A 14,706-nucleotide genomic window follows, 5' to 3' on the forward strand; every position below is an offset into this window, starting at 1 on the left:
GCATAATTTAGCGTTATTAATTAGTACATAAAACTGGCTGCGGCAATAAAACAAGTGTATCGGCGGCTTGAGAATGTAGCAGCCGACGGAAAAGTGTACCAGACACGCGTTGACTCGTTAGCTCTGGGGCGTTTATAAATATAATACAAAGGCCCCTGTATTCGAATACAAAGGCCTCCTTTATTAATACGAGTGCGACACAGGTGTCCCGTCTGAAACGGGCCTTAGATCCAGACGCATACACTAATTGAAAAACAATATGTGTACTTGCCAGATCCAGGATTCGATCCTGGGACCCATGATGTCATAGGCCGTGGCCACGTGGGATCGAAATATCTACTCACTAAATAAAAAAATATTTTGAATACAAATAAAATATTGTCAAGTATGTATAAGTGCCTGAATATTCATTTCATGTAATATTATAAATTGGTCGGGCCATTTATGCTCCCATTCCACTCCTTATCTCCTCACTCACCTCCTAATCCCCAGTGTTATTGTCACCAGACAACAACCAGACCAATAATCAATTACGGGTCATGAGAGACGGTGTTACAAAGAACATTCAGTTGCATCTCGATAGCGGGCGTGAGCGGGCTTCTAATAGCTTTCCGTCGCTTAAGTGATTGACTCAATAGATACAGACTCATTCAGAATCTATCATCATAATTCATACACCTTCACATGTAATCCATAAACTGTGTCACAAAGTGCGTGAGTGTACGAACCGGGTGACCCAAAACAACAACACCGCACGAGCGAAAGTTGAAACCAGACCACGGAGCCATCATACCTCATCACAAACGTCAGTGTCTGGCATTCTGTTCCATCGCCCCCACCCCTAGATCCGACCTCCTCATCTTCCCACAAAATAATTACAGTCCACTTAAAAAGCTCAACCATAAATCTTAGAGCGATTTTACCAAAGATAACAATGTATTGGAAGAAAGAAAGATATTTGGAAATATTCCAAATACATAAGATAATGGAGGAGATGAAAATTTATAACGGTAATGTGGTGAGTAAGTTTTAAGCATTGATAACGAATTCCCATCAAGTAATTAATATCGGAATTATTGCAAAGATAAAACGGAGCTTACTCTAAGGTATCGGACGCTTTTCTATAAAATCTTTCATTTAATAATAAACTTAATTGGTGTTGAAATAAAATTACTTAGTCTCGAGTAGATATTGTATATTTTCACCCAACGTAAACGTATAGTGACATAGTATCCGTTTCACAGGATGATTCCGGTAGTGGGTTGAGGACTTTTGTAGAACTATTAACGTTGAAAAAGTTGTGCTACGGGTCAGAAACGTAGACATTGACTGCCATTGATTTCCAGAAGCGACAGGACCTGGTGTTTCGTCCAAAATATCTTTGTGAGGATAGTATCCGGCGCCGATATCGCTACACTCATGAGCTCTGTAAGCTCTTAAGACCACGGACCATATTGGCTTGATGGCCACTAGGAGTGGTTGACTGGAGTAAGAGAGCAAAGGACAGGACATAGTTGACATGACGAAGTTCCACTTCGGGCTCTAGTATTTGAAAAAAGAATTAATGTTAAATAGAATACAAGATAAACGTTGCAATCAACTATAGGTAGTTTAATCCACCATTCTGAATCCTAGTATCTGAAGTAGAAAGTGATCGATGCATATCAAATATGGAACGGTGTATATTGTTATATTACAAATGTCTGTTTCAATTATATTATAAAGAAAAGATGACAGACTTGATTGTCGTTGCAACTTTGTACATGAAAAAATAGTAGCGAACGATCAATCAAATTTGCGGGATTTACAAAAATTATATAAAGGAATTATACTATTTCATGACAATGTTCTGTCTTTAATTACCTATAGATTTAATTTTTGTTCTCGAAATCTATAAGACAATAATTTAATATTCTCATAAAAACATTTTTAAGTATTATTTCATTTCAGAAGCAGATAAAGTCGTTGGAGCGACCAAGTGAGGGACCTTACTGGGGCAGCCTTCGTTCTACCCTGAGAAAAGCAGAGGACTCTGAAAGGTGGAGAGTCGCTTAGGAGATGACCGTATTTCAGGGTAGCCACGATAATTCAGCCATGAAGGAAGATCAAGAAGAGAGAGATATCATTTTTATATTAAAAATATTTTTTATTTCTCCCTGAAGATTTATTTGACTCTACAATCAAATGTGGATTTGAACCGCTTAGGTTTCGTTACAGATTTTTTACGCGTAATGTATGTTAGACGCTAGCACACTATAATGATATTATGTCCAAGGTCTAGGTCCAAACACACATAACATAATATTACGAATTAATAACATATTAATTAACAGGCGGACACGTTACTTCTCGGCCATCGTGGATGCTAATTTGAACAATGCGGTAGTCACTGCCAGTGAATACAGTTTATTGTGGAAATAATTTAGAATTCAAAATCTTTAATTTTACTTTTTATTAAATTATCTTTAATGGCTATTCTGACTGGAATTTATTGCATAGAAAAATATGATAAAGTGAGATATGGATACAAAAAAACTTCACAACTTCCGCCTTTAACAGTGAAATCAACATGATGATTGCTGATCTCTGAGGAGGGGTGTGCCAACAAAGGAGGAACTTGTGCGAGTGACCAGTGTCCTTAGATGAAACGGTATATTTACAGACCACGTAATCACAATCGCTTATCATAATAATTATAGCTGCTCTACTCGTGTAAAAGTCTTACGTTTCTGTTAATGTTAATATATTCAGCGCTAATGTTGTTCTGGTTATGCTGGGTAGTTTCACTGCAACTCTGACCAGTGATACGTTTACTGTACAATGGCGTACGTTGATTCTTTCTATATTAGGTTGTATTTTCTTTTAAAATTTAATTTCTGCGTAGATAGTAGGTACTTAATTTATTTAATATTTTTTCTTTTATACGTTATTTAATATCCTATTTATTTATATATGTAAATATATCGCACTATAATATTTCAATATTGTTTCATATTTAAATCTCGAAATCTAAAAATATTTGCGCTAACAATGATTTTACACCTACGGTGCGAATTTTGATTCTCCAGATTGTCAAGAAATACAATAGTGCACCCATATACCATACTGTTCAGACACGTGGTCATTAACTGTCTTTTTGATGCGGGCAAGGATTGGTGTGTTGTTGGTACACCTCTATAACTATAGTAGGTTTAGAGAGTAACGTAGAAATGGAAATAGTTTGTACCATTAACCTATTAATAAACTATGCATGTAAAAGGTATCATTGCTCTATTCTCACCAGATATATATGAAATGGTTTTAATTTAACACGTATTTCGTTTAATCACTAAGCTTTATCAAAATAATGTTTCTTTAGACACGAAGCATGCACATTGGAATATAATTTGTATTTTATATTAAGCTTTTCAAACTGTAATATACATGTCAAAGAATAATTGAAAATATTGTTTTAAAGTTAAATTATTATAATTATCACATTGTGACAACTTAAATACGATACATAAGTGAACGATTGTAATTATTATAAATATCTATCAAATGCTGCAATAATCGTAGTTCACCTCATTCGAGCCGTAGCAAACAGCTGTAGGCGATGTAGACGTTAGCCACTTCCTCGGTTGACTAATACTGCGAATGTGCAAAACCGCAATATGCGGAGCCAGGTCCTTACATTTTAATTTTTGTTTCACCTCGATTTTAATTGAACGATCTTATAGCTATGAACCCATTGCTAATATAGTTTCACTATGAACAAACCTACGGGTCCGGATGGTTTGGGACTAGACCCCAATTATAAGAATGCATGTACACTGTACAGTACATATCATATTAGACTATTGCGTTTAGTTAAGTTCTGATCGTGGGTATATAAGTGTCATGAGTTTTACTAGATTCTCATAAAAAAAATATTTGAACTGTTACCATGTTGGCAACAGAAATTCAACAACTAAAATGTTCGTTGAAGATTAATAAGATTTAGTGTCGTTTATGCACGCCACTGATTGTAACTTATGTTACATAATGGGTCGATGCTAAATCACCGTATCACCGGTTTCGTTTCACTGATTCACTAGTGTCTAGTGGCCATAGCAAACATAGAGAAACTGAAATAATTTAGGCAATTGCTGTTTCAAGAAAGCATTTCTCACAGGTATATTACGTAAATTGTAAACTATAAAGGTTTTTATATATTGACATTGTAAACATTTTATTAATGATCATTTTTTTAGACTAATTATCTTTTATTCAACACTATACACCAAATTAAGAACGCAGCATTTTTCATTGAAAATAATTTTTATATTACCAGAAAAACTTTCGAAACATATTACCTACATAATTGGAAAAATTTAGGAAGAATCTTGAACTGCAGGATTCGCGGTTATAAGGAAATATCCTATATAATATATTATTATTAAAACATGCTAATACAACAAGGCAATCGTTTAGATTTTAGGACATCTTAATGGGACATGTAACATCTAGTTCTAGATAGAAATGATTTTTAAATATATTTTATAATCCGATAAGTCAGATAAGTTTAACTGACGAATTGGTATTTTTAAATCAATAGTAAAACATTAATACTATCGACTGAAGGTACTTGATGGAATTTGAATTTAAATACTAATAGATTTGTACTAGAGTGTTGTACTATTCTAACACCATTTTTGTTTCAATTATGTTTATTTATTTTCATTATATTTAATGTTATTATACTGTAGACTATAATATCAGTAAGAATTTTATTAGTTAAAAATTGATTGCTTTAAACTGTGTACATTCCTATGAATTGTTTATTCAATCCGAGTTTTGGTTTGCAGTATTATCAAAAAACGATTTATATATAAAAAGTGCAACACTTAAATCAATAATAATTGGATATCATTGGTTTTATTATATGATTCCTATTTGCTGTACAGTTGAATATATATTAGCCGCTTATTATCTACTTCTACATGACATGTGATGTGGTATTCCAGTTTTGAAAACCCATTGTCACGCCATCTCAGTGCACGCAGTCAAGCGACATTATTTTTTCTGTTCACTGCGTTTCCTTCACCCTTATATAGCGACTCATCCAACGTAAGCACCTTAGTTTAAATAAGGTGATATTCTTGGATTTACAAATATGTTCTGAGTTTTTAACTCGTTTGCCAGATACCATTTTTTGAAATTTATCTAAAAAAATCTTTGAGTATTGAATATTCTGAGACATAATGGTAGAATGGATCTCATAATGTATCGAGCCGATTTATTTATATTATTGGTCAATATATATTTATCTTACATATAGAAATAACTGTATCTAAGTATTAAATTTCAATATGTCAAAATGAAAATAATTCTGAAAGGAGTGCCAAACAAAAGAGCACCAAATTAAAATCGAATCCTAATGGTGTGATTGCATTATGATGCACGTCGCATACTGTCACATGCTTTCACAGTAAGCTGCCGCTACGGGGAAAAAAAGTGTGTAAAGTTGTTTTTTTTAGTAGGTGTTTAAAATGTTATCAGACTGATGCTCCCGGAACCCCGTAGCATATCTTGAACCTTTAAATGAACATAGTCAGTAAAGTTGCAAAATCTTCCGAAACCATCAGAACAACAATACGGTCACCTCGCGCGTATCGTAATTATTTTCTACATGCCTACACATTTTCGACTCATGTCAAATTCGCGTGTTTTTTGTTTTTAGCGATTAGCACTATGTATTTTCTATAAGGATGTTGTCTATAGTTTGCAGTTTGGGTTCTGTTCAAATATTATCTATGAATCCAATAGGTACCGCAAGTTATTTTAACGTACGTACACGTAGACACTGTTAAAATTAATTGAAATTAGCATGAATAATGAATAATAATTCAAAATACTAATATATTAGAGATGGCACTCTCCATCATCGAATTTATAGAGATAATGATCGTTAAAAATATTCTGCAGAATGACGGTACGCGACGTGCATCATAATGTATTTGAACCTTTAATATTTTCTTAATTTGTGGTAAAAATTCAAAATTGGAAGGAACAAGCGAACGAACACGATGCCAATGCATTTTTTAATACTTTTAGCCATCTTTAAGTAGAATTGATTTCATTTTCAGTTAATTCTGTTTTGTATGAAAAGTTATTTCGGAAAAAATCCGTAAAAAGTAAAACTATTATTGGTTGCTAAGTGGGTCCTAGCAACTAAATTATTAATATTAATGTATACGTGCGTTACGGTGGAAATCAATATGACATTTCAGTATTATTTCTATCAAGTACAAATTTTTTTGATCGTTTAAGCTAGTTAAGTCAAGTTTATATGATTCAACAGAAAATTTAAAAACGTTGTATATAAAAAGTTCTTTTTATCTTGTAATTATTTCTATTATAAACCTGATACTCGTAGTTTTTCAAAAATATTCCAATCATATATTGAATAAATAAATTGTAATACGCAGCGACCATTTACATATATATATTTAATGATTTTTCTCATGATTGCAGATACCTTACAGTCGTGGTAGTTCAATATTTTTTGTAGAGATCTCACGTCAGATGTTCATAAGCGTAAAGTGATAGGCGATGGTAAATTATTTGTTTACAGTATACATTTTTCCCCAAACGATGTCTCGGCTAATCGTTACACTTTCTAAATTAATTAAATCGGTTCTACTTTATCACCGGTTGCGATTTAAAACTTGACATTGTACATTGTTTCACGGTCGATTTCATTTTATCTATCTATCTAAATTAAATAGTTATCTAATAACTTTATGTTTTGGCTTAATTTAGCATCAGACAACCGTTTAAGACACATAGTTCACAGGCGGCGAGGGAATGACCACTTAATCAAAATATAATGTGATTCTATAATGCAGTCATACAAATCTAGTACGGTGCGTGGGTCGCTCAATTTACGCCACTAGAGACTTGACAATCAATCGGCTACGCGAATTACGCCACTTGCCTTGATTTGTCAATTTCCATATATAATGTATGTACAAATATGCTGTAGATTTAATTTTCGAGATAATGAATGACACACATTTTACTATTTGATTACTAAAAAGAGCATTAAGTTCAAATTATACTGGAATGCTGTAATGCTGATCGTCTGCTCTGATCGCCCCCGATCGTGATATATCATTTTGTATCGTTCCCTGCGCATCTTTTCTGTACACAAGACTGCTTTCGGCCCGCTACGGCAGCTATCTAGGATAGAAAAGTATCGAAGTATTAGCACAACTACACTAAGTTAGCCGTCTAAACAGTCAAAACTGACTATCTCGCTCTGAAATTTACCATAGTCAAGAGAGGTGCTGTTGAAACATACTCGTAGCCTATATTGTAACAATTGCAACTAACTTATTATAATATAGCTGTTGTAGCGGCCGAAAGCAGTCTTGTGGTTAGAATAGATGCGCTGGAGTAATTTCTATTATTTACAGTCATACATTAGCTGAGTCAGTCGACGGTTAAACGCAGCAGAGGATCGGCGTAAGTGGAATGATCTGATCGGATCTGTGACATAGCCAGTGTAATTTGAGCTGAATATTTTATAATTTTACAACGTTTTTCTTAGACATTTGAAACTTTTAGAATATATTAGAACACGATGCCAATGCATTCTTTTAATACTTTTAGCCATCTTTAAGTAGAATTGAATTCATTTTCAGTTAATTCTGTTTTGTATGTAAAGTTATTTCAGAAAAATCAGTAAAAAGTAAAAGACTATTATTGGTTTCTAAGGGGGTGGTCCTAGCAACTAAATTATTAATATATACGTGCGTTACTATGGAAATCAAAATGAAATGTCAAAATGATATTTCAGTATTCTATATTTGTTTGTTTGTTTGTTTTTTATTTACTTCATATCAAGTAGAAGTTTGAGCATATTGAGCATAATAATTCAATAGAAAATTTAAAAACGTTGTACATAAAAAGTTCTTTTTATCTTGTAATTATTTTTAAAAACCACTTTTCATTTACGGTTTATATTTTATTGCAAACAAATCGGTCAATTCGAAGAAATTTCTCAGCTTGGGAGCGAAAAGTAGTAACATTTTAAAGAAGAAGACTTATAGATGACAAACAAAATGTGGATATAAATGTGTTGATTCTGACAAGAAGTTTATTGAAATTGCTATAATGTTAGTGATTTATATTTGATGAGATGAGCGAATGAAAAAATGTATGACTGAGTGAATCCAAACGCTGGTTATGGAGTTAATTTATTGATTGCTTGGTTTATGAATATGCCATGCCTATGTAGGTAGGCACAGAATTCCATAGACACAGCAATATCTTACAAAGTTTAAAAGTATAAAATATAATGTTGCTGTCCATCGAGATTACAAAATAAAAGTGACTTGACACAATCGTATAATAACATAAAAGTTTCTATATTTTGCAATACTGCTCGAAACAAGAAATCATTAATTATTATACTGAGACTTGTAACTGATTATTTTTTTGTTCAAAGTTGAACAGCGCGTTTTGAAACTTCTAAAATCAATTTTTAATGATCTCTTTTACTAGTAGATTTATTTACAACACATAGCCAAAAAAAATAATGATAAATGTTGCTTTTAAATATATTGTAATTCTAAGTGTACAATATGATAAAATAAGCTGCTCTTCAAGTTATTTTAGTATTCTTACAATAAATTATTAAAATTCGTTGATTAATCAATAATTGATTGAAAGTATTTACTGTGCTTACATGAGCGCTGGTCTTTATGTTTTAGGAAAAATGGTAAGTTACTTTTGAAGATACTATTAGACGCCCAAATGCGTTCCATGCCAGTTTGGTTCTGCGATAAATCTCGTCATACAGACTATCACCAATTAAAATTGTCACAGATAGACGTAGTTGTTGACCCACTTGATTTGAATGCCATTAATGAGGATCGTACTAAAGTAGGTTAAAAGTAAAAGGTCATTTGAGTAGGTTAAAAGCAAAAGGACTTCTCTCCACCGTACACTTTAAGATATGCGGATAAAAATAATTATACAGTTTGAGGCGATTTTAGATGACTATATTATAATATTCATTAAAATTGTATTAATATAAGAGTAGTGTATACTTAGAAACTTAATCCAATGTTTAAATCAAAACCTTTATCTGTCTTAAGTTTAACATTACAGAAAGTGAGTGATATGCATAAATAACGAGAGAGAAGAGAGGCCCCTTTGCTTTCGAATATACTTATTTAGTTCAGCATACCAGTAAAGTTTATCATTAGTTTATCCTCGAGATATTTATCTTTAAATCCACTTTGCAGATTTCATTTGTTAAGTTATGCATCTCGTCCTGAAAGTTCTTTGAGCTTTTCTTAAAGATGACAATGACGTCTGCAAATCGCTGATGATTGAGGTATTCGGCGTCAATAATAATAGTTCCTTTGTCTCTCCGATCACCCAGTCAAGTCGCCTGAATAAATTTTCCAGAATAAATGTCAATAGTTTGGGTGAGTAGTTTGTTAGGTAATTGCAAAAAATTTGGACTATAAATCGAAAGGAGCCTTATATGTTATTTCTGTTATGACATTTTAAAGTATTTACCAAACGCATGGAGTACGGTTAAACTCCACAAATATTAACATCGCTCAGTTGGCATTCCATTTATCTGACACACGCAATAGCTGCAATTAATGTTCATTGTGATCACTTACTCCATTGCAGTAATAAACGATTTTATACAAAATTTTCAACTAAATAATAATGCCGAAGTGTAAGTAATAGCTTCTTAACTTTACATGACCTGCAAATTAGCAAATAAATGTCACAGTAGTAGTGTGAAGTTTTCTGTAAATAACGTGCAACTGAAGTCACTTGTAGTTAACTTAATTCGTGGACGAGTAGTCCGTTTTTTCATTTCATTCATTCATTCATTCATTTTCTTTAAAATAAAAACGTGACAAAATAAGATGTTCTTTTAATGTAGGTATTAAAACAAATACGAGACAGTAGTGCAATTATCATTGCACCGTACCTACACTTACACTGTAATTTAGACACATAACAGTGTCACTAACGAACCTGTACTTATAATGAAACATCATGCTCACTTTTGACTTGTCTTACACAACCGTTGCATGATGATGGATAATATTCTCACAGAAAGTCGACGATTCCGAGTTGGGAAACTCATTTCTATGAGAGGTTAAGGCACCGCTACGAAGTTAAGTATCGTACATTGACGTAATGCATCAATGGTATTGGTTATGTATGAATTATGAGGTGCAATTTGATGGGCACCGTGTAATTTGTTGAATGCAATCTATACAGTTATTAATTTAAAGGCGGTAATAATAAAAGTACATACTAAATCATAATGGTGTCTATTTACAGTAGCGGAACTTCAAATTCTGGACCCACTCGTAAAATCTATAAAAAAAATCTATAGCGCGAAAAGTTTATTTTATATAAAAATTTAACTTAAATAAATGCAAAATATATTCATTGAACTATCATTTACTTGACTGAACGTAATTATAATGGTTTTGAAAATTGATGAATCGACGATATTTAAATTATTTATGTTGACAGCTGTTTCGGATTAATCACTAATAATCAAATTGATCGGAATAAAATGAACAAAACAGACATGAACTTTTCCAAATCAACCCGCCCCGCAACACTCTCGTTCTTAATCGAGCGTATCACGATGCCCTACATTTGGATGTTAAGCATGATCAGTTGTTTAAGGCTGGGAATGTCCCAGGAGTAGAAGCCACATTACTGAGATCGCCACGCTCTCAAATGAGCTTTGATTGAGTTATGTTATACAAAATGAATAAAATAAAAGCTTAAAAACCTAAAAATATGTAATATCAGGGAAGCACATTTTTTAAAAATATATACAAGTAGTCAATGAATAAACTTGCGCCGCACGATGAAGAGTATGGAAGAATGTAGAAAAATATAATTTGACGCAAGTTAACATCTTAAGAAGGATATTTCGTCGCCCTCAAGGAAGAACTCACCAAATACAGTTTTTGCTCAAAATGAGTTATTTATACAGAAAATCTTGCAATTTTTAACTCTATCTTAGAAAAAATCACCAAAATTCTATCTATAGGTTGTATGTTAAAAATTACAAAAACAAAAAATTCACCAACTACATAGAAAAGATATTTGTGTTATGGAAAAAATCAGGAAAAAGGTTACATGTTTTAAATGTAATGTACATAAACATAAAAATAACCAATCAAACAAAAAAAAACCGTTTCCTTCTATGTATTTTCGTTTTCTAATGAGAGCAATTTAAAATTTTCAAAAAGTTTAAAAGTCGATTATCTCAGGATTTTACTTTTGTTGGTTGGTGAGTTCTTCCTTGAGGGCGACGATTTATCATAAACGTGTCGTGATATTTAAAAAATATGCATGGAACATCTATGTTATCTCAATGGTTTATTTGAGTCACCGTCATGCATATTTTAACAAGCTGTACTATTACGATACCTACCTAGAATTGATGTAAACCTATTTAAGAAAAATATAGTAGGTACTTGCGAATATATATTTTTAATTGAAAATTTTTCGATATTGTTAGTGCTGTAGGGTATTATGAAATAATGTGGTTCCGCCACTGCGTATTTACAAGCTTTATACCATCCGAAGTAATAATTTTAACTAACGTATAAATAATTTACCCATTTACGAACTCTACACAGAATATAGTTTTATTTAAGAATGTAAATTTACTTGTTCCAGGAGAATTGATCACCGCGGACAACAAATAAAATTATTAATAAAATAAAACAATATATTTTGTATATTCTTCAAATATATTAATGAAGCAATGGCATACGACATAAGATTTTTTTATAATTTAAATAAAATACCATTAGCAGGTAATTCAGATAGTTTAATAGCGATCAGGAATGATTTCATTTGCCTAGAAGAGCTTTTGTAATAACTATTTTTTTAACGTCGAAAATGAATAAGCTGTTATGAATGGTAAATAATTATAGTAAAATACCTTAAATTACTTTATATAAACATAAATATATCCAAAACGGATCCATGTGCTCTTGATAGAATGTTGGAATAAGCATAATTGAGCAGATTATATATATTTTTATGTAAAGATAAAACTTAAAAGTTACTAATTTAATCTATCTATATAACGTGGTCAAAATTATATTAAATACTTTGAGGATATGCAAGAAAATAAAATAGTATCCTCTTTTAAGTTATGTATGTATATAAATTATTACACTCGATAATCTTGTTGTATAATTATATTGAACACGACTAAATACACGCTGTGTTCAAAGAATTTTTGTTACAAATACCAAATTATTATCTAAACTTAGGTTATATTTTTTTTAAAAGAAATAAGTAATGTTGGAAACCATAATTTTCATTGTTTTTTTCTTTAATTACCTCAACAATTTATTAATATCAGATTTTGATCATAGAAAACCAAAATAGTGCTATCTTCATGCACGGTTTATATCTATTGTATATTTTAACTTTGGCCGAAAACTATAATAAAAACGTTTTTGTGCCTCCTGTAAAATTTGATTTGTGCGGGTTAAGTCCTTTTTCTTTTTAACAACCGATAGCACACGGTGTTGCATACTATTATAATAATTAAGTACCTACGTATATTATCAATGGGAAATAAATATATATACCTTACACCGACCAATCAATGAATATTTTTATCAATATATTGTATTGATACAAAATATTGACCGTACAATGTTCCCTACAGTAAAATGAACAACTTCCGGTAAATACATAAAATATAACCCGGCGAGGTTAACTAGGTTCTTTACAAGAAAACCCAAATTTTTGAGTTATAAAGAATACTATTTTAATTGAAATGCGTATTGTATTTAACATAAAAAATTAAATACCAATATTAATTAATAATTTAGGTAATTTTTTGTTTCGATTGTAAAACTTGTATTTTATTATAACCAAATTCACCTCTCGGGTTTATATGCGAAAGTACACATTGTAAGATCAATGACATTATTAGATGTTTGTTTTGGGTGTAATATTCAACTTACCGAGTCGTCGTAATTAGCAGTATGTAAGGCCGCGGTGCTGCCTTCTCTTGATCCACCAGGTGAGGAGTGTCGCCTCGATCGGGCGCCATCTGCTTCGTCACCGCTGCAGTAGTCCTGGAGCCACGTTGTAATTGTCCATCATCAAGGCAGGCAGGTGCAAAAAATAGCATACGCACCATGCACGCACACACACACATCAAAGAAAAAATATATTAGTGATTGTCATTCAATTGTTTACAGTATAACACTTTATAACATTTAATAGTAAAAGGTAACCGTAGTATAGTTAGCTTTAAAACCGGATATTAAACTGAAATTTAGAGATTTCAATTACTTGCCGTTGATGTATAGATAATTGTCTACGTATGTTTTTTGGATTCTTTGAATTATTTTGAGGGACAATAATTATTAAAAATTAAGTAAAACGATTCTTCGAGACCCAAAAGGGCGTAAATTACAATTTACAACTAAAATTTAAGCTAAAGGGTGTAAGTGACAAGTATTTGCAACTTTACTGGAGACCACAATAAATTGGTTTTGTTATAGGTATATTTTTCACTATCTACATAATTCTTGCGGACTCACTTTTGGCACACATAATGATGTGCCTTATGCCTTTTTGGCTTAGTAATATGATATTTATTGATTTATTTTGACTTTTTATCGAAAATAATAAAATCTTATTTATTTATTTATGGTCTTTGGCTGAATTTTAAGGTTTTATAATTGATAAAAGATGAAAATAATTGATTTGAAGTAGTTACACAATAAAATAATCCTTATTTAGGTTAAATATTATTATTTTTCTTTAATCTGTTATTTTTGTTGTACAATTAAAGATATTTTATAACTTGCATTAAAATATATATTATGTTCTTTTCAAATAGCTACGTCTATTTCGTTAAGATAGATTATATTTACTTAAAGAAATACTATTATTCCTAGTGAGTAATTTCTTATATATTTCTATTGGTGCCTAAAGCACTAAATTGTTGAGCTAAGCTCACTAACATCTAAATAACATACATACATATTCAGTAACATAGTGTGTATAAATACAGTTTATTGAGTGGTGTGGGTGTATCTTATAGTGCATTAATATGTTGTGTATTACACTAGTATGTGTAATATAATATTATAATTATTATATAACGTGTGTAAGTGCTAAGTAACTTTATGAGGGTTGGTTGTTCGAGCCTCATAATCATTTATGTGTATCTGTTGGAATATTCCTAATAATTAAAAGTGATGCTAGTAAAACATAAATAAACAGGAGTTTTAAAACAATAGACAGATAAGAAAGATTCGTTCAAAATTATATTGAAAAAAAACACCCACTGCATTATAATATTATATCGAAGTGATTTCGCATTAAAATGGACATGATGTTTGATATAAGTATATATTTTAATATTGTTTTAATAAATATAATATGATAACTAAGACAATGTAAATATTGTTATAATATGGTGAACAAAATAATATAAATGAATGCGAATATTATATGACAAATGCGAATTTTTCGTTATTAATTATTGCATTAATTTTATTTCTTTATAATTAACAACGACATAACTTTTTCAATATAACAAGGTTATAAGTACTTAACGTTTTTTTAAGTCAGGCCGTATACAATTCTTCTGAGCTATTACACATATTGTAAATAATTGAATATCAATGATTTAAT

The 14,706-nt window shown here is 31.3% G+C and overlaps 1 protein-coding gene across 4 annotated transcripts in view; it reads right to left on the reverse strand.

The window, feature by feature from the left end:
- Positions 1-14,706, reverse strand: part of LOC147066314 (whirlin-like) — a 183,241-nt gene that overhangs the window by 71,564 nt on the left and 96,971 nt on the right. For all 4 annotated transcript variants that reach the window (XM_085956039.1, XM_085956041.1, XM_085956038.1 and 1 more), the window contains one exon: positions 13,020-13,133. In XM_085956039.1, coding sequence (XP_085812165.1) covers positions 13,020-13,133 — 114 coding nt within the window. The remainder of the gene's footprint in view (positions 1-13,019; positions 13,134-14,706) is intronic.

Source organism: Rhyacophila brunnea, unplaced genomic scaffold, assembly GCF_057557595.1.
Source record: "Rhyacophila brunnea isolate RB1 unplaced genomic scaffold, BYU_Rbru_1.0 scaffold_5, whole genome shotgun sequence".
In the NCBI taxonomy this organism is placed as follows: Eukaryota; Metazoa; Arthropoda; class Insecta; order Trichoptera; family Rhyacophilidae; genus Rhyacophila; species Rhyacophila brunnea.